The sequence below is a fragment of the Bombyx mandarina genome, chromosome 15, assembly GCF_030267445.1.
Source record: "Bombyx mandarina strain Sakado chromosome 15, ASM3026744v2".
Classification (NCBI taxonomy): domain Eukaryota; kingdom Metazoa; phylum Arthropoda; class Insecta; order Lepidoptera; family Bombycidae; genus Bombyx; species Bombyx mandarina.
In genome coordinates this window covers 10,315,936-10,338,583 of record NC_143221.1, presented here as the reverse complement: position 1 = coordinate 10,338,583, position 22,648 = coordinate 10,315,936, and the positions used below count along the sequence as shown (strand labels likewise).

The window sequence follows — 22,648 nt, the reverse complement described above, 5'->3', positions numbered from 1 at the left end:
AGGCAGCGGCTTGGCTCTGCCCCTGGCATTGCTGACGTCCATGAGCGACGGTGACCACTCACCATCAGGTGGGCCGTATGCTCGTCTGCCTACAATGGCAATAAAAAAAATACATAGATGCATATAATATTAATAAACAGATACAGAGATATTGTAGCCTAGATGGCATCTTTCTGCCGCGAACTAGTCGTGCATTACAGATTGAAGGCAGCTGTTTAATAATAAAGTTGAGAATCCGACCTCACGTCATTCACGATTTAATATGCATGGATTCCGATAACCACAAGCTACTTCAGTCATAACTTCGTTCACCCAAGAATTCAATAAATACATATAGCATAGTACATTATTATTATTCATTATTCATAATTTATTTAACAAAAAAGTGGACATCACTCCTGTTGTTCGCTTCCTGCCACCGTTTTTTTACAAAAGCACTCTAAGTTGCTTGATTGAAAAATTCTAAGAAAGATAAAAATATTGTGGCTGAGATTCCCTCGAGTCGAGCGCTATCGACTTGAAGTGTCTTCGAGGTACTTCGGCAAAGACCGCGAAGCCGTTTTGACTCGACCGATCTTGGGCACGGTCGAACGCACAGCTTACTGAATTAATAGCAACCGCAAAAAAATTATTCGCTATAACGTTGTTCTGAAAATCTATCTATATATATAAAAATGAATTGCTGTTCGTTAGTCTCGCTAAAACTCGAGAACGGCTGGACCGATTTGGCTAATTTTGGTCTTGAATTATTTGTGGGAGTCCAGAGAAGGTTCAAAAGGTTTGGTAAATATGAAAATGCTCGGAATTAAATAAAAATAACAATTTTGTTTTTCCTTTGATGTCCCCCCCGTTGGACGGATTACTTTTGTTTGTTTTAAGTTTATTTTATACAAAAGTTTAGGTCTTTTATTTATCGATTGAGGCACTATGAAGTCTGCCGGGTCAGCTAGTAACTTATAATAATATCGACGCTTGAAAGGCAAATGTGACTAAGCGACAATAACTGCTTTATACATAAATGATAGGCAATAACCATATTCGATGCGCAAAAAAAATATATTTCTAGATCTATTAAAATAATTTCAATCCTACAGCTAGATTCGTTAAAATAGAATTGTTTTCAGGTATTTCAACTTTATATTAGTCTGTTGTAAAGTTCACGCATTGTCGCTTAGTTACGTTTGCCTTTCAAGCGTCGATATGTGAAATATCTTTAATAAGAAGTTTAATTCAGTAACGAAGCGTATGTATTGTTGGAAAAGATGAATAGTTCCATCACGCAGACTGTCGTGAACTTGAAGTCTTAGTTGATCTATTATATTCTTGTAATATGTACACGTATTATGTGTTTGATTCAACAGCTATGGTTGGCAGACGAGCTCTCTGGTCTCAGATCTCCCTGATACAAAAGTCCCCTTTTTGGTTTTTTTTTATTGCTCTGTTGGGTGGATGAGCTCACAGCCCACCTGGTGTTAAGTGGTAACTGGAGCCCATAGACATCTACATCCTAAATGCGCCACCCACCTTGAGATATAAGTTCTAAGGTCTCAAGTATAGTTACAACGGCTGCCCCACCCCTCAAACCGAAACGCATTACTGCTTCGCGGCAGAAATAGGTAGGGTGGTGGTACCTACCCGCGCGGACTCAAGAGGTCCTACCACTAGTAAAAGAAGTGTCTGGAGAAAATCGACAAACTTTACACATAGGAGATTGTCCATTGATTGAAACATTTTGAAATGGGCTATCCATGTTTGGATGACACTAAGACGGAGTTCGGCTTACCACTGGTAATCAACAACGAGTGCCTCCGTCTCGAGAATTCAAAGTGGTATTCTTGCCAACATACATGTTGCATTGATGGAATTGATGTGGTGCCATTGCAGCCACTGTCAAGGCCAAGGACCGGCCTCAGCTGCTCCTTGTAGAGGCATTGTGTCATTTAGCCCGTCCCCTCGGTATTGCGTAGCAGTCAGCCCAATGTTCCACAACCCACCCCGAGAGACAGTTCTCTCCCAGAAGGCCTACACGCGAAGGATCTCGTCTTCTCTAGGCAATTAATCTAAGTTAAATTGAGAAACTACCATTCTTCGGCTGATTAGCTAATAAACTGTAAGAAACTTCAACTTTGCCAAAGTTGTGTTAACCGAGTCTCTTTTTTTTTCCTACCTAGCTGATAGCGTTGAGAGGCTATTTCAGCGTAACCCTAACGTTTGTAGGTGAGCTCACGGGGCTCAAACCTGATGACGTTGCTAACACGAACCCTAGCAAGAGCCGTGCTTCGCAGACTCTACCACCGGATCGGAAACGCGACCCACTGAGAAGATCCGGCGAGAAACTCAGTGAGCTGTGTCTGAGGGTTAATTTACTCGTCGAGCCCTTCGTCGCAAGCGACGGGTTCTACGAGAACGATAACCGGTGCTTGACGTACCTAAAAGCACCGTTAGTGGATCGGGAGGATCCGAAATGACATGTTTGGGGCGACGTCGACTGCTTTCCATTCTGTCCGCAGGATCGGGAATGTAGTTACCGGCGGCCACGATGAGAGGGTTCTCGTGTCATGCCGCTTTATCGAAGTGGCCGAGTCACTAACAGCCGCGATTTGTATAACAGTTTTTAGGTTTGTTCTTTAAGAACGTTAAATATCTTGCTAAATGAAAAGATTAGAAAAATCCGAAGATGTCCTTTTAAAAAATAGTTAAACCGTGAAGCAGTAATGCGTTTCGGTTTGAAGGGTGGGGCAGCCGTTGTAACTATACTGAGATCTTAGAACTTATATCTCAAGGTGGGTGGCGCATTTACGTCGTAGATGTCCATGGGCTCCAGTAACCACTTAACATCAGGTGGGCTGTGAGCTCGTCCACCCACCTAAGCAATAAAAAAAAAACAGTGAAAATCGTTATAGTGTGGAAGAGAATGTAAGGGCAACAATAAATACCTAGCTGAAACTTTTTTTTTGCTTAGATGGGTGGACGAGCTCACAGCCCACCTGGTGTTAAGTGGTCACTGAAGCCTATAGACATCTACAACGTAAATGCGCCACCCACCTTGAGATATCAATTTTAAGGTCTCAGTATAGTTAGGACGGCTGCCCCACCCTTCAAACCGAAACGCATTACTGCTTCACGGCAGAAATAGGCAGGGTGGTGGTACCTACCCGTGCGGACTCACAAGAGGTCCTACCACCAGTAAATTTCTATAAATGCTTTCCTAAAACGTAATATTGAAGGCACGTGAATTGAAATCTAAATCTAAATTTTTGTACTACACTGTACTTTATTCACTAAACTGTTAAGTTATTTAAGATCCAGAAGAGTACTAAACATTAAAGTTTAAATGCTATTTCGAAGGCTACTGAAACTGTTGTTCAGTACAATGTTGTAATAGGACTGCAAGAGGTGTTTTAATGTAGAGGCCATTCCGTTTAATGACAACCATTTTGAGTTCCGCACCCGCGAACATTTAAAGCATTAAGGGCAAGTACCATACATTATGACTTATGACAGGGAATTCCAAACATTATTCGAGTTTGTGATTTTCAAATGTCACTAAGAGAAGCATTATTTTTGTTTTTTTTTTTTTATCAGGTAATTTCGTTTATGGACAGAAATTTTATATTGGTTATTATTAGTTATTAGAACCTAACCTAACGATTAGTTTTTCATGACTGTTTCTTTTAAATTATTTATTAATGAAGAGCGTTCAGGAAATATTTTTTCAATTTTTGTTTATCTGTCAGCCATTATACTATTTTACAAGAATTTAGATTGTATCTTTTGTATCTTTTAGAAAAACATAAGATAGATCTGGTTTTTTTTCGAAGAATCGGCTTCTTGTGTTTTCATGTAATCTCGAGCTCTTTTTATTTTACAATTATTCTTGTTATAATAATTTGAAAAATCTTAGAGCTATAATATACAAAGAACCCAATGACTAGACGAAGATGTGTGCAGCTCGTAAATTGGCGAAAAACCCTTTTTTCTATATGTCGCACAATTTTCTATATAAAAATTTGCACACAGATTTTAGGTTTTGGTTACTAGGTTCGTTATGTGGACGGGCTCATTTTTCATTATAAATGGTTACAGGTCGCCAATTTAAAGTCGAGCAATTGATATAATCTGCATACATCAATCAGTACACATTCACAAAAGTGCCAAAAAATGACCTATATTCAAAGCCAAGATCGGAAATTGATACCTGTGTTATACTATGCAGGTTGCATGTATATTATTATATTCAAAGCAAAACCGATATAAGAAATTTTGCAAAGAAAAAAGTCGAAGATGAATGACACCAACTCCTTCGGTTAAGGAGTCATGTCGTATTTTTTCCCAACATTAATCATTTCAGCAATGATATGACGAGAAATGTTTCATTAAGATTACTAATAATAATGAGTGCGGTAAAAATAACACAAAATTCGTGTTAATTTATTTAATAAATGTGAACCACAAATGACTTGTTATTGATGTTAAAATACACGTAGCGTTTTCTTTGTCGAAAAATATAAAAACTGTTTTTAGGAAGTAAAGAGAGAAAAACACAATTTTAAGCCGGATTGATTTTGTTGATATGACAATTATTTTCAATATCCAATAAAGGAAACGGTCATGTGTAAATTAGTAATTAGATTTTAATAATTCGAGTAATTTCAATAATTGTTCAAATGAATGATAGTGCACGGATTTTTTAAAATTGGTTTTTATTAAATTACCTCTGACTTCGGAAAGTAAACAAATCATAGAGAAAATTTCATCACGAAAGTTTTCGTTTGAGGTTACTTGACGAATTTAATAAAGGTATGTATTAATGTCTAAGACAGTTGAGCCAATAATGTCATTTTCATCTAAGTGTTGTCTTCAAAGTTATATTTTCATGGTTTTTTTTTTAAAATGATTTTATGACCTGGTAACTCAGACTTTTAAGTCATGTCTTATTTTAATTTATATTCTTATTTTTATGAAAAATTATAATATAGAGTGAAATGAAATGAAAATGATTAATTTGAGACATTAATCAACTGGGATGAAATTAAATGAAATGAGATGATATGGGATGAAATATATTATAATCTTAGTAAAATGATGGTCATTTACTAAGATTTATTCAGTGGACTTTTTGGAGGATCCCGAGAAGTTTCGTCCAGCGGCTTTGTTTCATTTTCCCACATTTGTGCACTTTCACAGATATTAAACAGTTAATAAACCACCTTTATTACACATTTAAACCTGAAGAAACACTAAATAGACAAAATAAAACAAATCACAAAACTTCACTCCTCGCGTTCCCGCATATCAATATACCGTCATTGTCTTACTGATATCTGCTATGTGCAAAACGTAAAACTTTGAGATATTGAATAAATACCTTTTCCTATATATTTTTAAATGGAGTAGATTTTATAAATGATATATTATAATAATAATACTTACAGCCACTTAGCGATCCTTTTATACAACTATTTTATAATTTGGTTAGTATACTAGTCGTAATATTATAGATGATATGTAAAATACTCCAATATTTGCCCTTATCAGATATTGCTCTGACAACGAGAATATCTTTAAATAATCCTAACGCCATTTTATAATCGTTTCAATCAGCATAATGTGCAACTTCAACAGAATTCAAGTTGTACTGTGTGCTGTTATGAACATAGTTGAACAAACTTCAGGCCGTTTCAAGTGTTAACTTTACACAAATCGCCTGCAATGTAGTCATGTCGGAGGTCATATTGAAGAAACATTTACACAAATGCGGCACAAGCGCTAGCATCGAAGCATGCTATTAGTTTTAATTGCGCTAATTTAATTGAACATTGCCGTTGGGAGACTGAGAATTAGCATAAGTTTGTAGCTCAGTGGCATTATTACCCCACATTATCATGCTTTCAAGGAAGTCCAGTAATCAAGAATATATTAGTGTTTCTTGGCAGGAATAGGCTGAGACAGCAATTATATACTAGTTTACTGGTAGTAGGACCTCTTGTGAGTCCGTACGGGTAGGTACCACTGCCCTGCCTAATTCTGCCGTGAAGCAGTAATGCGTTTCGGTTTGAAGGGTGGGGTAGCCGCTGTAACTATACTGAGACCTTAGAACGTATATCTGAAGGTGGGTGGCGCATTTACGTTGTAGATGTCCATGGACTCCAATAACCACTTAACATTAGGTGGGCTGTGAGGTCGTCCACCCATTTAAGTAATAAAAAATAAATAAAAAAAGGTTAGATGATTAGTAGCAAATTTATTCAAGTCGATTGTAACTCATCTGCGTGATTCTCCATAATTTTCCCTCCCAATCGAATTTAAGTCTGTTATGAATTATAATTGCAATATATCGAAATAGCATTGCGAGTCGATAGATCACGAGTCCGAGATGCTCATACAATCGAATCTACGTCACGTTGGCCGGCGGGCGAGTTAGTCTATTCGGAAATATCGAAAAACGTTTCGATTGTCGAGTCAGAGAGCGCGATTATCGTGAATCGAATCTTGATTTGCACCGATTGCGATTCCTTAGATTGTTTAGTCGTTCCTCTCGGACTTGCTTATGACTAGCTAGCTGGTTGTTGGCTGGGTTTGCATAGCCGTTTTTTTGGATTAAAAAGCCGATTGACCATTCTTCTTTTCAGATTTTCTAACTATAAATCTTTTACTTCAAATATTTTTCTTATCAGCTAGAGCAATTCTTAATGTTATAATCATCATTCTCCTGCCCTTCTCCCAGTCACCTGGGGTCAGCGGAACATGTTTTCGCCTTCCATATTCCTCTATCATATACCATTTCTTCGCTCATTCTCCTCTTACACATCCCCTTGCCTTGCACGCAATCCATCCATTTTTTCTTAGTCTGCCTCTTCCTTTAAACCCTTAAAAATGAAACGCAAATATTATATAATCGTCTCGTCAAATAGATAAAATTTTCCGTTCTAGTACTGGTTACTAGGTTCTAGGTTCTACTAGTTATTAGTACAGATATTTTGGATACCCATAACACAGGAATAAATCCTAGCTTTTCGGCATTGAATGAGAAACATTTGTCAAAACACAAATTTTTTACCACGCTCACTCAGTGTTTAAACACGTTACATGAATTTAATATTTCAAAGTAGCATATTTTTTCTCTTTTCATATCGAGATTTATTAAAATTAATAACATAGCTAACAGGTGGTAAAGCAAATTATATCACTAAACATATCAGGCTCTAAAATTTACTTTAATTTTAAATACTAGTTTATTGCATGTATTGTTTAAACTTAATAAAAAAAACGAATGCACGGGTTGTACAATTTCAAAACAACGCGGAACGTGTCTGCCAGTTATCTTTGCGTTATAAAACGGCTTCACGAAATATTATGTAGTCACTGCAATCAATTAGCCGAAGAATTAACTTTTGTTCAGGTTAGGTATACTTGATTTTTATAATTTTAGGAATTTACATCCTGCTGTATATTGAAACTAGCTGACTCATTGTACATCGTAATGCCTAACAAATTTTGACGCCTTACTGGTGGCATTTTTAACAATAAGCACGACTCAACTTCTAAACTCACATCCAAACCCACAAAATACGATTTAATCTTCAAACTATTATCAAAACAACGTCCGTTAACAGCATCCAATAGCGTTTCTGTATCTAAAACAAATGAAACCAATCAAACAATTATATTTTTCTGTTACGTGTTTTTTTTAATAGATTTGGATGTTGATACGTCCTTGTCACCAAAATCTTAATAAAAAAAATGTGTGCAATTCACACGTGGTAGAAGTGAAACCTTCCAAAATTAAAATACAATTATCCTAAACGTCTTAAGTATATGTAAAATTTTGTCATTAGTAAATAATTGTAAGGTAGCGCCCTCTGTGAATTTATATTTTAATTTCACGTATAATCCTAAATTAACAAGAGCTTTCATACACACATTAGTATTAAAAAATCTCACAGATGGCGCTGTATTAAATAGTATGTATCTTTCTGTCTCATGAAGCCAGCAAAGATGGCTTCATCCTACACATTTTTGTATTTGTGTTTCTTACCTGTCGTTTTTTCCGTTGCATCCGGTTTGAAATCACAACGATTCTAAAGAAGTTTTCACTTCAAAAACCTTTACTTAATTGATCGATTTTTTTAGCCATGGCAATAACGAAGACAAATAAAAGAGTTATTCAATTTGTTGCCAGCGTTCTGAAGTTATCCGCGTACATACATTGCGTAGATTCATTTTTATAAAATGAGTTAAATATAATGAGTTGTTATTTAAGCTATTTATGATACGGGCTGTAACCTCGAATTGATATTACAAGTACCTTCAGAAGAGACGGAATCTCGCGTATTGGTACTTTCTTCGTAAGTTCAATAACTTTCACGAGGATTTTTTAGTAAGCGTTAACAATGCTACGAAACAGTTATTGTAAAATGTCAACTTCAGATTCTCAACTCAACTCATCTCAACTTCAGATCAGAATAGATAACAATATTATTCATCAACGTCTTCATGTATGCTTTGTTGGAGCTCTCTAACCTAAAATGTCAAGTGGCTATCAATCTTTCATTCCGTGCCTCGCAGGATAAAGTCGGGACTTCGGGTGCGGGATTGGCGCGTCTTTCAATAATTTTGGGCGTGTGTGTAAAATTACGGAATGCTTCTAAATTTATTATTACACAAATATATCTCGGTTTTAAATTTACAACGTGAAGTTCGTTGGACGTATGAAGTTTTATAATAATATACTCGTTTTCATGAACTTTGCGGCATCGCTATATAGTAATGGCCTGTAGCATACGCTACGGTGGGTCTACGGAGTAAAGCTACGTCAGCTACGTACGAAAGTCTGACTATAATTGTTGTCTAAATGTCTACGACTCGTGAAGCGTCCTTGGTCTAACGTGTAAGAAGCCGTATGCACTCGTAACGAATGACGACACTACTTCTGCGATGAAGTTAATGTAAAGTAGTAAGAGTAAATGGCATGTTCAGAAGAACGCCATAAAATATATGTATATCTATCAATATATATGTACATATCTATTAATCGGGTGTTTGTTTATGGACTAATAAGTAATACGAGCAACTTATACTGTAAAATTACTATGTGATTAATTCTTATTGGATTACATTTGTTACGCGGGCAAAACCTCATGGTGCATTTGGTGGTGAAAAAATGAAGCTCGCGCAATATTTTATGTATTGTAATTATTAGTGGTTCAACGTGTTGTGCGCCCGAGTAAATACCGCCGACCCTAAGATCGAAGTCTCCTTCCGGCTTAGGTAGAAATGTGGAGGATGGTGGCATTCACGCAGTGTTGTCTATAGGCTCCAGTAATTACTTAACAGAAGGTGGACCGTGAGATTGACTGTAAACAGCAGTGTGTTCAGTTCGAGTCTTTTAACGTTCTCGATAGCGTAAAAGTTAACTTAAATTTATATGCAGTTGGAACAGCGCCCCTAGCGGCAAACGTAGGCAAACGTCCCAATTTCAACATAGTTGAGTTAACTTTTACGCTATCGAGAACGTTAACAAACTCGAACTAAGCGCAGAAAAAAAATTGCAAAACAAAATGATGTGCCGGTTTTATTTATTATCACTTTTTATTTTAAAGCACGTATAAATAAATAATCTGTTCTTCCGCATATCTCTGTCACAGGTGGTAGGATAAATTCTGAACGCGGCTTAACCTGACATTAAGTCGAATGGAACGAAGGGATAAAGTAAATCCAGGATCGCGTATTTTTTAATTGAAATTTTTACTGTACCCGAGTCTGATTTCGCGGTTCTTTCCTGTTTACAAAAGCGTGCACGTTTGTTTATTAGTTGAGCGTTTTTTTTTGTGCCGACAGAGTTAATTAGGAGAGCATAGTCAAGTGATTTTAATGTCTGCTGCAACAAGGCCGCAATACCGCGCCGCGGATGCCGACGGCTTTTTTTACTGTATCGTTATAAGCGCAGGCAACGTCTGCAAAGTGCTGTGCAAACGTTATAAATTATTTAACATCATTACTACGCTTTGTAAACTTTTGCAGGCAGGGCGGTGGTACCTACCCGCGAGGACTCACAACAGGTGATCACCTACAACCATAACCGGTGGTAGGACCAGGTGATGATCGATAGCACTACGTGACTACAAGCACGTATTTTGAGACATGAGATCGAAGTTTCAATTATGATTTGGCAATATCTCTCGAAACACACTAAGCTGTGGATGTGCAACGTGTTTTCCATTTTGCATTTTATTTCCTATGTACGAAGTTTAAAATTTGCTTAACGTGCAGGTGATTTGCCGCGACCACGCAGCAAAGGGGAATATGTGTTCGTGATAGCGCAGCTCCTGTTTGGATTGCTCCTGTTCGCCACGGTGCTCGGTCACGTAGCCAACATCGTCACCTCAGTCAGCACGGCCAGAAAAGAATTCCAGGGTAAGTTATCTACTATTGTTTTGTTCATTTTCAGATTTGTATTTATGAGCAAACAGCATACTTGTTTGCTTGTAGAAACAAGGTGGATTTTGTAGTTTAGCGGCTGCCTATGACCCGCAGTGATCACTTATTGTTCATCTACTAAACAGTAACTTTGTATCAGTCACTTTAATTATAAAGAAAGAATATTTGAGTAATAGATTCGTGTTCAAAACGTTACTTTGACGATTTCGTTTCTATAAATAGTTCAACGTTCCTATGTACGAGTAAAACATGATCGTGTATGGCTGTTAAAAGAATAAATCTTATGTAGGAAATAGGTCGCGTGACAGCGTCGGGTGAGGGTCGCAATACGCAGGCACTGTAGCGTGTCGCGGCTCTCACATTAGCGTGCTAAGCAGGCACACCGTCTGTACGTGCCACCACGTGGCGCCGCGTCATCATTACGTGCGCACTTCAAACAGCTCACACACGACTAACCACAAACGAGATTATCCTGATCAATCAATCACGACGGTTCTTCGCGAAGAATAAACACGAAAAAACTTTAGCCATAGCTTTTAGCAATTTAATAATATGCTAAATAATTCGATAAGGCGACTCAATCGGGTATTACCTATTAGCTAAGTCGAACGTGGATTTTAAATAGAACGAACGGCAAAGTGTCAACAACTTTAATTAGCGCTGCAACGCGGTTGTGGAGACAATGGCGCCGCGACGACAGAGAGCAGGCTGGATCCGTGACCTTCCTCGGCGGCGCTGCAGCGAAATAGGTCAGCGGCTTGAATGCTATAAATAGCTCGGCGAAAGTCGGGCGCCGCAACCCATCCCAACGGGAGTGCGCGTCCCGCGCGCGTCCGCCCGACATCGATCCGGTGTTGGTACCGCGCGCCCCATGCGCTCGTCGCTCCAGCCTACTATTCGACAATAATTGATCTGCCCGTCACCCGCCCGATGCTGCGAGCGTCGGCACGTCCCCGAGGCCCGCTACTCACAAAGGGACTCCGTCATTAACGTCACGATATTTCGTCGTCTCGAAATTAGCATATAGCATGACAATTTTCTTGTTCAAACAGAAAACTTAACTATCATTTTTAAACGTTTTTTTTTACTTATTTTAATACAGTACACCTGCTTTACAAACCTTATTGGTAGCTACGTAGTAAGGAATTATTTAGTAACTAAATTATTGCTGTTTAGGCACTAAAATTCATTTCTTCAATGACATTTGAGAAAAAATGTAAGGAGGAAAGATTAGTAAAACATTAACACATCAAATGATATGAAAGGAACTTGGAAACTAGTAACTATTAGCAACTCTTTTAGTACGATTTAAACAATGATTAATCTAATTTTTGTATTTTTTTCCTTATCTTCAATATATTGGCTACTGAAAGTTGGATAATATAGTATTATTTATAATCTGTTCTAAATTTTAAATCAGGAAAGAAAGCGTTATCTTAAGATCATCCAGAACTTATAATATGTACTACTAAATTACATATTTTGTACTTACACTACTGTTAATTTACTAGTTAGTTGTGCATTTACAGAGTACATAAGTTTTTTCAAGGGTCTCGGACCGTAGAAGCTTAATGAACGTTAATGATTATTGGTCGAGATGTCGGTACGTTCGGAACGTTTTGTAAACAAGCGGCTTCGATCTCAGACTAACTACCTAGTTTATATTCAAATTGTTTGTGGTTCTCTGTCCTCCAACTCCGTCCCACTAAATCCACGATTGCATGTATATTACAATTTTAATGATGCGTGAAATCCAAAATCTTTTAACACGTAACAGCTTAACAATTTAACTAAAGTTGAACTCACTGGGAGTCGAAAGATCGCAAGTATTTAATTGACACATATTATGACTATTATTATGTTCGCTAATTAAACTTTCAAGCTAACTGTATACCGCAAAGGGTGCTGAGCTTGGAAAGCTCATTGGTTTTCAACAAAACGTTTTCTATACTTCTATACTAATATTATAAAGAGGAAAGATTTGTTTGTTTGTTTGTATTGAACAGGCTCCGAAACTACTGAACCGATTTAAAAAAATCTTTCACTGTTTGGAAGCTACACTATTTCTGCTATACACACTACACTACAATGATGTAACCCAAGGTACCGCATTCCATATTCTTTACATATTTTACCACATTCCATATTCTTTACATACATAAGGTACCATATTCTTTACATCGCGTGCCCTGCGAAAACTATTGATGATAGAATAAAATAATGTACTACGACTTTGTAGAACACATTATTAATTACAAAAAGTGTCGCGACAGCATATGTCTAACTATTATAGTTATGCCGCAATAAGTGTTATTTTATTTAAAACAAATAAAACAACGTCAAATATCGTTGAAATTTTTGTTAAAGACCCGAGCGGAGCCTGAGCGTGCCGCTAGTGTTAAATAAATACGGATAACTTTCCATGTTTTGCTGAAAAGTGTTTTGTTTTGCTTGAACTAATGTACGGTATTATGTACGTGGCTTATTTCCTCTGGACCACGTCCCTGACTAACACACTGTCGACCGCACTTCGGCTGTCCTCTCGGTCACTGTTTGAAGAAGATTAAATTACTCCAGATGTCAGCGCACTAATGACAGCGTTCACGTTTTAGTCGAAAGTAAAGGGTGAATGTTCGTTTCGATGCTTCTATATATCGGTTGACAATTTTTGTTTTAGTTTGTGTATCCAAAACAATTTATTGTACTGGTTTTTCTTTTACTGGTTTATTTATTTTATTTCTTGCAACCTATCGTATAGGAGACCACTAATTTCTGGATGATTATTGAATGTTAATGATGCTAAAGTTCCCAACGGCCCGGAAATTTTCTGTTACAAAATTACAAGCGATTATGACGCAACAATATAATTAAAACTTCCACCATATGTATCTAAGTGGATGGCGGTGTCCACGTTGGGATATCTATGGGCTTGGATAACTACTTAACATAATGCATATCCAAATGAATGAAAGAGGAGTTACTGGTGGTAGGACCTCTTGAGTCCGCACAGGTAGGTACCAACACCCTGCCTATTTCTGCCGTGAAGCAGTAATGCGTTTCGGTTTGAAGGGTGGGGCAGCCGTTGTAACTATACTGAGACTTTAGAACTTATATCTCAAGGTGTGTGGCGCATTTATGCTGTAGATTTCTGTGGGCTCCAATAACAATAATGACGGAAACATCAATGAGAAATTTGCGGGAACGATTTGTACAATCTCTTTACAAAGTACAATTTACTTAGTCATCATCATCATCATCATCATCAGCCTTTATCTGCCCACTGCTGGACATAGGCCTTCCCCAATGCCTTACACATAATGCGGTCCTCCGCCTTCCGCATCCGACCAACGACTTCCCGCCGTGCGCACTAAGTCGTCAGTCCACCTGGTTGGAGGACGCCCCACGCTCCTGGTACCCATCCGTGGCCTCCATTCGAGGACTTTCCTCCCCCACCTAGCGTCGCTGGCTCGACAGATGTGATCGGCCCATTGCCACTTCAGCCTGCTAACTTTGAGAGCTATGTCGTTGACTTTGGTTCTCCTTCGAATTTCTTCGTTCCGGATTTTGTCCCTTAGAGAAATACCGAGCATAGCTCTCTCCATCGCCCGCTTACTTAGTGATCGTACGTAATATTCTCATCGGTATGTTCAGGGATTTCTGCAGTCGATTATCCGATAGCTGACGATTAGTCGATATAATCCACTATAGTTTCAGCTACTTGTTACTTTGAACTACTTTGAAGTGATTAGATGCATCACTTTGTTCTGAGCTCGGCTTCGTTCGTTTCCTTGTCGTGAGTTCACGTGTGGCGCTAAAATTAATTTAACTACTAAAGCTTGCGTGTAGCAAATCGTTAACGGAGGAAGCTAATTGCAAATTCATATCATAAGAGCGGCTCAAACAAATACTTTGTGGATTCGGCGGTGACTCGACAGCGTGAAGTTGTTTGCGTTTGATGACTGGTTTGTGAATTTAAAAAATGTTTATGTTTTTTTTTTATTGCCGTATAGGCAGACGAGCATACGGCCCACCTGATGGTGAGTGGTTACCGTCGCTCATGGACGTCATCAATGCCAGGGGCAGAGCCAAGCCGCTGCCCACCTTTTAATACTCTCCACAAGCCTCGTTTGAAGAAGGACATGTCATAGCGCTCGGGAAACACCGTGAAGGGGAGCTCATTCCATAGCCGGATGGTACGTGGCAAAAAAGATCTCTGGAAACGCACTAACGTAGTGGCTCCAGGTAGTATGGATGAACTCTACTCCGGTGGCGGGCGGTGCGATGGTAAAAACGAGATGTAGGTATCATCTCGAACAATTCCTCAGAGCACTTATGTAATGTTAATTTATTATTTTTTGCGTCTGTAATGTGTATGGTTCACGGAGTGTGTTTTTTTGTTCTCTTTCTATTTCTGTTTCTTATAGAAAAATAGATGGTAGTTAGTTAGCACAGTATTCAAATGTCGAGAAAAATAGGATCTTAGTCGTCCTTTACCACCAAAACTGTCGACTTCGTAACGTCAGAAATAATATTGCGAAAATAATAAAGAGATTAAGTCGTAAAGTAGTTTTTATTTGTATTTTTTTTTTTTTATTTTTTATTGCTTAGATGGATGGACGAGCTCACAGCCCTCCTGGTGTTAAGTGGTTACTGGAGCCCATAGACATCTACAACGTAAATGCGCTACCCACCTTGAGATATAAGTTCTAAAATCTCAGTATAGTTACAACGGCTGCCCTACCCTTCAAACCGAAACGCATTAATGCTTCACGGCAGAAAATAATAGGCAGGGCGGTGGTACCTACCCGCGCGGACTCAAAAGAGGTCCTACCACCAGTAATATATCTTCGACAAAAAGCGAAGAACATACTAGGATATTTTTTTTATATTACGAACATCCATATTATGCTTTCGGCGTTCACGTATGCGATATGATTTATCATAACATTTAAATACACAGCACAGACTTGGGTGTTTAGGGTATCGGTAGAAACCTTATATCATCCCGACTGATACTGACTCATTGTATTGAAAAATATAAAAATTTCACATTAAAAATAACATTTTTAATTTTGCTGATAGTACTATATCAACTAAAATAATTATGCATATTGTTATCAGTTCAAAACGTTGTTTTTGAAATATTGTCGAAAGTCCGTCTGTCCTACGTCATCCTACAGACTCTACATCTAATATAAATTAACTGTTTAAAATAGTAAAAATTAGACTCTTTATCTTCTCCATTTACGACTCATTTATATCTAAGTTAAATTCGAAATAATTTAGTGATTTTTTTTTTATAAATTGTATCCACCTAAAAATAAGCGTCATCAAAAAAAAATCTTTAAAGAAACTCTTCCGTTTGTGAAAAAGTCTCCTCTCTAATTACAACAGACGTGCTCGGCTTAATAAACTGTTTTTTTAAAAGAATATTAAATGAAGAATTTGTGTGATGTTCAGATTTCTCGGAAAGGTTGAATGAATATCGTAATTAATTCCTTATAAAAATGTAAAACTTGAAACAATGATAGCGGAGTGATGACAGACGGAATAAAGTGCTTTATTAATTCACTTAACGTGTATTAATGTTATGACAAGTATATGAGTGACTTTATGCTATCTTAGGGAATAAAACACCTGTGAAGAACTGGCAGAGTCTAATACATCACCATCGACTGCTCGTTTTATCATAAATTCAAACCCGTGACATTCGCCGGGTGGACGAATAAGGTTCTGAAATGTAACGAAAATTGAAAATTGGAATTTGATAGATGAGAAGAGAAGGGGTTCAAAAGATAATAGATTGGACTGTACTTGTACTGTTGTGGATATTTTTCTTATAATTTCTTGTACGAAATCGTTTTTGCGTACTCAGAATAAGCTTCATACGTGCTTTATAGATTTACGGTCTTCACTAACTAATTTATATACTTAGTCTGGCCATAAATATTGTTACAATTAAAAATAAACAAAATATTACATTTGAATTTGGAATCTGTAATTTTTATATGATTGCTCATTGAATTTTCCCATTTTGGCGCCAGTACATTGTACAATATTTAACGATATTAAAATGGAGTGGGGTGATAAAGAGAACCGAATCGCTGTGATTACATTACACAAAGTAGGTATGGAGTCAAATGCAATTTTTAAAACTCTCCATACGCTTGGTATTAGTAAAATGTTTGTGTACCGGGCTATTAATAGGTGCAATGAGACCTCCTCTGCTTGTGACAGAAAAAGATCTGGCCGTCCACGTAGTATTCGTACGAAAAAGGTGGTCAACGCAGTAAGGGAAAGAATTCGAAGAAATCCTGTCCGAAAGCAAAAGATTTTATCTCGGGAGATGAAGATAGCACCTTAGAACCATGTCGCGTATTTTAAAAGATGACTTAGAACTTGTAGCCTATAAAAGACGTACTGGTTATTTCTTAACTGATAATTTAATAGAGAATAGGGTGGTGAAATCGAAACAACTACTGAAGCGGTACGCAAAGGTCATAGAAAAATTTTGTTTATGGATGAGAATTTTTTTACAATTGAGCAACATTTTAACAAACAAAATGACCGTATTTATGCTCAAAGCTCTAAGGAAGCTTCCCAATTAGTCAACAAAGTGCAACGTGGGCACTATCCGACTTCAGTGATGGTTTGGTGGGGAATTAGCTATGAAGGCGTGACTGAGCCATACTTTTGTGAAAAAGGTATCAAAACATCGGCACAAGTGTATCACGATACCATTCCTGAGAAGGTAGTGAAGCCTCTTAACAAAATCATGTTCAATAATCAAGAATGGTCCTTCTAGCAAGACTCGGCGCCAGGTCATAAAGCTCGGTCTGCGCAGTATTGGTTGGAAACGAACGTTTCGGACTTCATCAGAGCTGAAGACTGGCCGTCGTCTAGTCTCGATCTTAATCCGCTGGATTATGATTTATAGTCAGTTTTAGAGAGTACGGCTTGCTCTAAACGCCATGATAATTTGGATTCCCTAAAATAATCCGTACGATTGGCAGTGAAAAATTTTCCCATGGAAAGAGTGCGTGCTTCTATTGATAACTGGCCTCAACGTTTAAAGGAGTGTATTGCAGCCAATGGAGACCACTTCGAATAAGCTTTTTAAACTTTAAATTGTTTTATATTTATGTATTAAACTAACACACTGTAAAAGTAATAAATGTTATTTGCAATAGAAATTTTTGTTTTTCCTTTGTCTCAGTATTTATGGCAAGACTAGGTATATAAAAATGAATTGCTGTTCGTTAGTCTCGCTAAAACTCGAGAACGGCTGGACCGATTTGGCTAATTTTGATCTTGAATTATTTGTGGAAGTCCAGAGAAGGTTTAAAAGGTAGATAAATATTAAAATCTTTGGAATTAAATACAAATAACAATTTTGTATTTCTTTTGATGTGTCCCCCGACGGACGGATTCGGATTCCTTTTGTTTGTTTTAAGTTTATTTTATACAAAAATTCGATTGAGGCACTACGAAGTTTGCCGTGTCATTTAGTATGTAATAAAAATGTTTCTGTATTAAAATCTTTCCACGCCTAGTTTATTAGATCGAGTTTAAGCTTCTTACAATTTTTATTTTATTTTTCTTTATTGCTTAGATGCGTGGACGAGCTCACAGCCCACTTGGTGTTAAGTGGTTACTGGAGCCCATAGACATCTACAACGTAAATGCACCACCCACCTTGAGATATGAGTTCTAAAGTCTCAAGTATAGTTACAACGGCTGCCCCACCCTTCAAACCGAAACGCATTACTGCTTCACGGCAGAAATAGGCGGGGCGGTGGTACCTACCCGTGCGAACTCACAAGAGGTCCTACCATCAGTGAAATGTCAGTCTGAAATAATAATTCAAGCTGTAGAATACTTATGTACAGCAACCAATATTGTGTTTAGCTAAACTGGATGGGGTGAAGACCTACATGCGCATGAGGAGAGTACCAACGCATCTGCAAGTGAAGGTGATCAAATGGTTCGACTATCTCTGGCTCACCCAGAAGTGTTCCGACGAGGAGAAAGCGGTTTCGTGTCTGCCGGACAAGCTAAAGGCGGAGATAGCTATCAACGTACATCTAGATACCCTGAAAAGGTGAATTACTTTAATTTATGATCCCCAGCGAAATGGTCTTTGTTAAAGAACTATAAAACACGGGTAGGTTCTTCTGTGGGTTAATTTATTTGCGGAATAGCCGGACCAGGATCCTTACAATGTTTATGGTTTAATCTCTTCGGTATTGTGAAAACTAGCCAAGCAAATACAGTCTATCCGTTACATACACATAGCGGTTATCAAAAGAAAACGCTCGTGTTGAATACAAGTAATGAACCATTAAAACATCTTTTAGTATGTTATTCTAGAAACTTTATTGAATTCAAATTTTAAACAAAAGTTTCTAGAATGTCAACAATATTGATAGTCGTTATAAATGATCTCAAATGCGCAAACTTTATGAAATAGATGTCAGAGATTGCAGAGGCAGTAAGTACATCTTGTTAGAAACTGTTGTTGTTGTTAACGTCTCGAACTAAAAGTTTACGTTATAGACAAGTGAAGCAACTTTCCCTGGGACGAAGACAAAGGGTTGTAGATACACCGACGATAATGAAACCGTCGCCAGATCAAATAAATTAGTCGAGGCACTCAATGGCCCAGCTTTTAATTGAATTTAGTTTAGTTTTAGTTCAAACTTGGTGTTGTTCTGTTTCCTGTTAAGATTGATTGCAAGTTGATTGTCTGTTTGGGGTTGTACAAAAAAAAAATAGAAATTTTCCACGTATAACTAATATACATGCTATGTATATTCATTTTACACGTAAGCTTAAAATAATTTCACGTAAAAATGAGCCCAATGAAATGCTGCAAACAGCAAACGTTGACATTTCATGTTGTCTTCAATATTCAGAATTCTACGTAATTCAAATTAATGCGACGCAGCAGTTTATGCTTAATATCCCGTGTTGTATAATTAAAAAAGAGAAACATCCGCTTTTTATGGCCATGAATTATGCATAAGTATTCATTTATATCATCCGTAAATTTACGTCGTCAAATGGATATTCTGAGCGGCTTTGTTTTCAAAAAGATCCAGTATAATAAGTAATAGCATCGGAGTCATATACAAATACATAATATACATATCGACGCTTGAAAGGCAAACGTGACTAAGTGACAATAACTGCTTTGTACATAAATGATAGGCAATGACCATATTCGATGCGCAAAAAAGATATATTTCTAGGTCTATTAAAATCATTTCAATCCTACAGATAGATTCGTTAAAATAGATTTTTTTTCAGGTATTTCAACTTTAAATTAGTCTACTGTAAAGTTCACGCATTGTCGCTTAGTCACGTTTGCCTTTCAAGCGTCGATATGTATATAAATACAATCGGGCTGTGCACTTTTATTATCATCGATGAATCCAAATGTTTACATATTTGTGTTTTTTTTGACATGTTTAATTTTCATCTAGGGTCGAAATATTTCAAAATACGGAGGCGGGGTTTTTATGCGAGCTTGTGTTGAGGCTTCGACCGGTACTATTCTCTCCCGGTGACTACATCTGTAGAAAAGGTTAGTCGCTTAGCTTTTTCATTGCCTGGTCTTTCTTCAGACATCTCAGATTTTCTGTTTCTGTTTTGTAGGTGAAGTCGGCAAGGAGATGTACATAGTGAATCGAGGGAAACTGCAGGTCGTAGGCGACAACGGCAAGACCGTGCTGGCAACACTTAAGGCGGGTTCTTATTTTGGCGAAATTTCCATTCTGAACATGGGCACGGCAGGTAAACAACTTGGTAAATATCGCCACGGCCCGAGACGCCACGCCATTATTCTCCTATTATGTTACGTGTCGAAATGTACTGAAAGCAAACGTTTCGAGGAGACGCTGCAATCAGGTCGAGGGAGCGGCCGCACCGCCAACAGGTTTTGAGACATCGGTACCGAATGCGTTCGTTATCGCTATTGCATAAACTACAATCAGAATTGCTAATTCCTCTATTACAAATATTATTAATAAACCAGTGACTACTGTATCTAATAATAGCGTTAACGGGCTCGTGTCGTTCCTTTTGAATTATTAGTGAATGCTTTGTAAAATATGTATATATATATGTTAATTTAATAAAACGTAATAAGTATTTACGCTTATATAGATTATAATTTCAATTATTTTATATTCTTTTTAATTTTTTTTTTCATATTGGTACTTCAATCGAAGAAATATTGTATGGTGAGCTTTTACTGATTTAAATTGAGTTTACCGCAGTTTGTGGCTTCCAACAAGATTCGTGTAGATATCTTGTGACATGTATTGTTTTGCCTATGATTATCTCCTTTGGTTGTATTGAAGGCAGTGTCCCCGATTGCTTTGCATCCTCCCAGATACCTTATATATTTGGCGTGACCTCTTGGTGCATGTTACCCTTAATTTTTAAGTGCCATCTACCATTTGAGAATCCGAGTTTTGATCTATTGTTAACGGAGTTTATTTCATCTGACTTTAACATCTTACGCATTTTACAATCGTAGAAGCTTAGTTCTTTACGGTTAATTACTGTCTACTGATTTTATCGATAGCGACATTTCTACCTTAAGCTTTGTATTTGTCTTGGGGCACAGGTGACAACCAATTAGTCGCTTGCTGGTTGATTTACGATCAGTTTTATTTCCGATATGAACGCGATGGCTCCGGACCCACCCTGCATAAGTTTGTTAAGGTAGTTTAAATTAATTTCCTAAAGGCTTTATTAAACGAATTAGTTCCTCGTTACTTCTGTGATTCTGGAATGTTTGTACCCTGCTCGGTGCGTCGGCTTTGTTACAATACACCTATGGTCTGTTTTGGCGTTTGATTAAATCAGCGGTCGGGGAACTTTTTTAATTATTACCCCAAAATATTTTTGTGCAAGTTGATATTATACCCCATGGCGAAGAACAAAAAAAAAACGAAATCGCTTCATTTTAGCATCTTTCATATTATAGCCCCCATGATAATTTTAAATCACAACGATTCTAAAGAAGTTTCAGTTCAATGTATAATTTTTACTCACAAAAGTTTCATTTTTACCCCCCAAAATTTCATTTTACCCCATTTGGGGTAATTTACCTCGGTTCCCCGACCGCTGGATTAAATCGAGAGAGGGTAAGGGAGTACCTAAGTCAGAGTTGGCCGTAAGCGTATTAGCCGGGCACCATTCGGCACGGAGTTTGTGGATGACACGTCGACAGGCAACCGTCGGACAGCATCGGTGCGCTCCGTCGGCTACTCGGACCTGTTCGTACTTAGCAAGAAGGACATGTGGGACGTGCTCAAGGAGTATCCCGCAGCGAGAGTGCGCCTCGAGGCCATCGCCGTCAAGAGACTCGAGAAATACAAAAAAGCACCACTCGAAAAAGGTATGTGTTATACTTACGATTAAGAGCAGTCTTTAGTTTGTAAGGAGCAATGATTGCAATCACTATTTGTATACAACATTGTTATCTAAAATTAGGTACTCTCATCTTGTTTGAGATCTAATAATTTATTGCAAGAAGGTTATAGATTTCTCGAAAATCTCACAATTTAATTTTGTTTGCCTTTTACATTACAACTTTTAAGAAATAAAATAGTTAGCTGTCTCCTGCAAAGATGTTTTCAAATTTTAGAAACAATCATGCTTAACTTTAGTTATGAATGTCCTTTTGAAGATTACTGCCATTGCAAAAAGCAAAGACCGTGCTCTAACTCCATATTTCCCTCGTAATATTATTTGAAAAAATGACACGACTAAGTAAAACAGTAAGCCTGTTCTTACACATCGAAGCGAAAGAGATTCGGTCACTGACGTTTCGTGATGGTGTTGTAGTGGCAATGGGTCGGTGCCAGTCGACGCCCGGACTCGTGGAGACGAGCGGGCGCATACCCATCGAGGAGATGCAGCTTCCGGCCGCACCGCTGCCGCCGCCTCTGCACTCCTCACACCCGCCTTCTTATCGGGACCAGCTTTATAGGTGATAATACGCCTTGACATTATACTCATTCGAATTATTGAAACGATTCGTTGTATTTTAATTGACATAATAACGTGTCGGTGGGCTTCAAAATAATTGAAGCTTTCGAATATCGTCCAGTGCTTCTTCTTTTGTTTTATTCGCTGTATTTGGTAATGTAATGTTTCAGTTATAGGCACTTTTTACTGGTGATAGGACCTTTAG

At 37.7% G+C, this 22,648-nt stretch overlaps 1 protein-coding gene across 10 annotated transcripts in view; it reads left to right on the top strand.

The window, feature by feature from the left end:
* Positions 1 to 22,648, top strand: part of LOC114247968 (cyclic nucleotide-gated channel alpha-3) — a 113,247-nt gene that overhangs the window by 86,239 nt on the left and 4,360 nt on the right. For 4 of the 10 annotated variants that reach the window (XM_089732734.1, XM_089732728.1, XM_089732726.1 and 1 more), the window contains 7 exons: positions 10,273 to 10,416; positions 18,349 to 18,541; positions 19,926 to 20,026; positions 20,098 to 20,247; positions 20,673 to 20,684; positions 21,683 to 21,850; positions 22,300 to 22,444. In XM_089732734.1, coding sequence (XP_089588860.1) covers positions 10,273 to 10,416; positions 18,349 to 18,541; positions 19,926 to 20,026; positions 20,098 to 20,247; positions 20,673 to 20,684; positions 21,683 to 21,850; positions 22,300 to 22,444 — 913 coding nt within the window. Of the gene's footprint in view, positions 1 to 10,272; positions 10,417 to 18,348; positions 18,542 to 19,925; positions 20,027 to 20,097; positions 20,257 to 20,672; positions 20,685 to 20,991; positions 21,001 to 21,682; positions 21,851 to 22,299; positions 22,445 to 22,648 lie in introns of all 10 variants that reach the window. The other 6 variants (XM_089732730.1, XM_089732735.1, XM_089732733.1 and 3 more) reach the window with 6 other exon arrangements.